General features: G+C 42.7%; 1 protein-coding gene across 1 annotated transcript; it reads right to left on the bottom strand.

The window, feature by feature from the left end:
- LOC114736824 (transcription factor PRE6) lies at positions 1-1,689 on the bottom strand. The gene is made up of 2 exons (XM_028924706.1): positions 1,161-1,689; positions 1-454 (listed from the first exon to the last, which is right to left on the bottom strand). Exons 1-2 carry the CDS (start codon positions 1,281-1,283, stop codon positions 299-301), a joined length of 279 nt encoding a protein of 92 aa, XP_028780539.1. The 5' UTR covers positions 1,284-1,689; the 3' UTR covers positions 1-298.
- Positions 1,690-2,963: the final 1,274 nt, after the last annotated feature.

Below are 2,963 nucleotides of genomic sequence, written 5' to 3'. Positions count from 1 at the left end.
TTAAAGTACAGCGCTTCATTAAAAAAAGGCTTAAGGAATTAACAACCACTGCATTTTGGGCTCCCATGGAATATAGAGAGAGCGAGCTAGCTAGTACAACTTAATTTTACTCCAAAGCCTTTCTTGCGAGTGCCCTACCTACCATAAGGGGGTGCCGTACAAGCGTACACCTCAAACTGCACTCTTGCTTGCTAGGAAGCTGGACAACCCTAATTAAACGGGGGGGGGGGGGGAAAAAAAGTACACTCTTATATAATCTTGTTGAAGAAGGAATTAAAAGCACACTTAATATCATTGCTTATTGGTTAATTAGGCTCCTAATGATGGAAGCCTCGGCACTATCAGCATCAATGGTGGACAGTAACTGAGAGAGTCGCTCGCTTAAGTCGTCCACTTCTCTGTGCAAGTTCCTGATGTAGTTGCAGGTCTCCTGTAGGACCTTGGACGCTGATACCTGCGCAACAAAAAGACTAAGTACTCTTAATTACTTACCAGTCACTTTCTTCTACCTATATTTTGCCGTCCTGTGTGCCATTATGGGGCAGAGTTTTTGCTGCCTAGCAACAAGTTTCAGGGTCCAGACTCATTCTCTCACAACGTATTGTTGTAGCTCAAGTGATGTCTCCCTTAACCCAGGTAGCCAGTCAAATATTTCTTTTTTCTTTCTGGGGTTCTACGTTACTTTTTAGCAACTTCATATCCGTTTCATTAGACCAGTCAAAATGTAAACACTCTGACGTCTATAGAAATCTGCACGTATTTTGGATTTGTATGGAAACTACGTCCTTAATACCTGGGTCAATCTCGGACTGTCCGGAGATCGATCTTTTTTTATATTTATTTATAGATAATATCGTTTACATGTGGTTCCCGAGCCACCTCACTAAGTTAATTAGATTGTTTTGGGAGGAACAAGAAACAGCATGTGAGGCCCTTAAGCTGGCCATCTTCATCAGACAAAGGGAAACCTTTTTTTTTTCTTTTTGTATATATATTTTATATGAGCTATAGGCTAGTCCTTGCCCAAGTGTGTGACTCTTTATATGTCAATGAACTTCTCTTAGATGGGTAAAAAAATTAAGCAGTTAGGTGAAGGCTGAAAGCCCCACAAATAGTTTTATATACAACGAGTATAGAAGAAGAGGGCATATAAGGCATACCTTACTGGAGCGTCTATCCCGAATCTCAGGAACAAGTTGACGCAACTTGGAAACAAGTTCGATGATTTGGTCATCGGAGATTCTGGTGGAACCTGATTGCTGCCTGGACCTTCTGCTAGACATGTTTGTGCCTAGAGCTTGTTCTTGTGTTGAATTAATTTCTAAAGCGCGAGCGAGAGCCTACCTAGCTCTTGTCGCTTCCCTTCAGTTTTAAAACAAGCAAGCAGATCAGAAGGAACCAAGAAAGAGCAGGGGGAAGGAGGGGAAATTTAATAAGCTATAGGCAGCTCAGAAGAAGAGGAGAAGGAGGGAGGAGAGAAAGGAGTAGCTAGTGTTAGATGTAAGCTTAGGTATGCAGAAATGAAGAAAGTGATAAGAGAAATTTAAAGAGGGGGGGGGGGAGGGAAGGACCACAAAAGTTTGAGGGGGAGAGAGAAAGAGAGAGTACAATAGCACAGACAGCGATGTTGGATAAGCGGAAAACAATTGCGTTGGAGAAAGCAGTGGTAGGCTTAGTGTTTATAATAAGGAGAGAGAAATTTAAAAGGGCATAGGGCTCTTTCTCTGACCGTGTTCCCAATTGGGGCTTGATACTCAAGTGGATTTATAAGAATGTGTTTGTTTTTAAGCTAACAAAGTGGGCCTTCCTGTACATGTCCCTCTAAGCAGCACCATGTGATCGATCATACGAAACTAAAACTCTCCCCAACCCCTATCTCTATTTATAATTTCTCCCCACTAATCACACAACCCCACGCCACTATTCCCATACTACTACGCCAGCGGTTTCACGAGTCTTCGCTCCTATGTTTCAGGCTTGTGAGTCAAACACCATTGCTTCACAAGAACTGACATGGCGGCCAATCATTGGTCCAAACCAAACCCATGGTTTGTAAGCCAAGCCCCTTCATTGACCATTGGATCTGAACTGCCGTGACCGGCGCTAGCTTCACTTTAATTAATGTTTCTTTTTATTATGTGCATTGTTACGAAAAGCAAGAAACATGCATGAGAAAGAACAACCCAGCATTTATATATGTTTGATTGCACCAGGGACGAACCAAAATCTCCCCCGGAATATTCATGTCTATCTTAGTGGTGTGTATCCAACTTAAGATTTTTATTATGTAGTTGAGATGGAGGATGAGAGCTAGGGACAGGGGTACGTGAGGAAGCCTAACCTAATGAGAGTGAGAGAGAGAGAGAGAGGAGGTGATGGGTCACATGCAATTTCCCTGAAGCACACGACACGCCACGTGGCATGTGTTGAGTGCGAGTGGGCATATATATAATGAAGGGAAGAGGTTTCCCAAATCAGGCATGGATCGGAAATTTCCTTGCTTTTCTCAAGCACCGTCACGTGCAGCTTTCAAACTTGGACGACCCCTTTCGCACCTTGCGGGGACCTCCTCCTTTCTACCCTGTCTCTCCCCCCTTCTCTTCTCGTCTTTCTTCCTTTTTAACATTTTTGCTAACCACCGGCATTTCCCTCCCAATTATCATACTCATCATCATCTTCTTCATCCTTCTGCAGCATCCTCCTCACACTTTAATTCCCCACATCACATCGCTTTCACATGCAATTTGGTTCGATCGTTTCAAAAACTTCATTTTACGGTTCTTCCACCAGCAAATTAATTAATAAGAAACGGATATATATATATATATATATATATATATAATCAACCGACTCCATGTGGACATATATCATCATCATCACGCGCGCACACTACGTGCATGCATGCTTGGATTTCAATTCAGAAGCTCTAACCGAGGTTTAGAAAACTCGGTTTGCCCTCCAAA

The sequence above is a fragment of the Neltuma alba genome, unplaced genomic scaffold, assembly GCF_004799145.2.
Source record: "Neltuma alba isolate B1F8T4 unplaced genomic scaffold, ASM479914v2 tig00013372_pilon, whole genome shotgun sequence".
NCBI classification, from domain to species: domain Eukaryota; kingdom Viridiplantae; phylum Streptophyta; class Magnoliopsida; order Fabales; family Fabaceae; genus Neltuma; species Neltuma alba.
The sequence above is the reverse complement of the archived record's forward strand: the minus strand, read 5'-3'. Positions and strand labels throughout refer to the sequence as shown.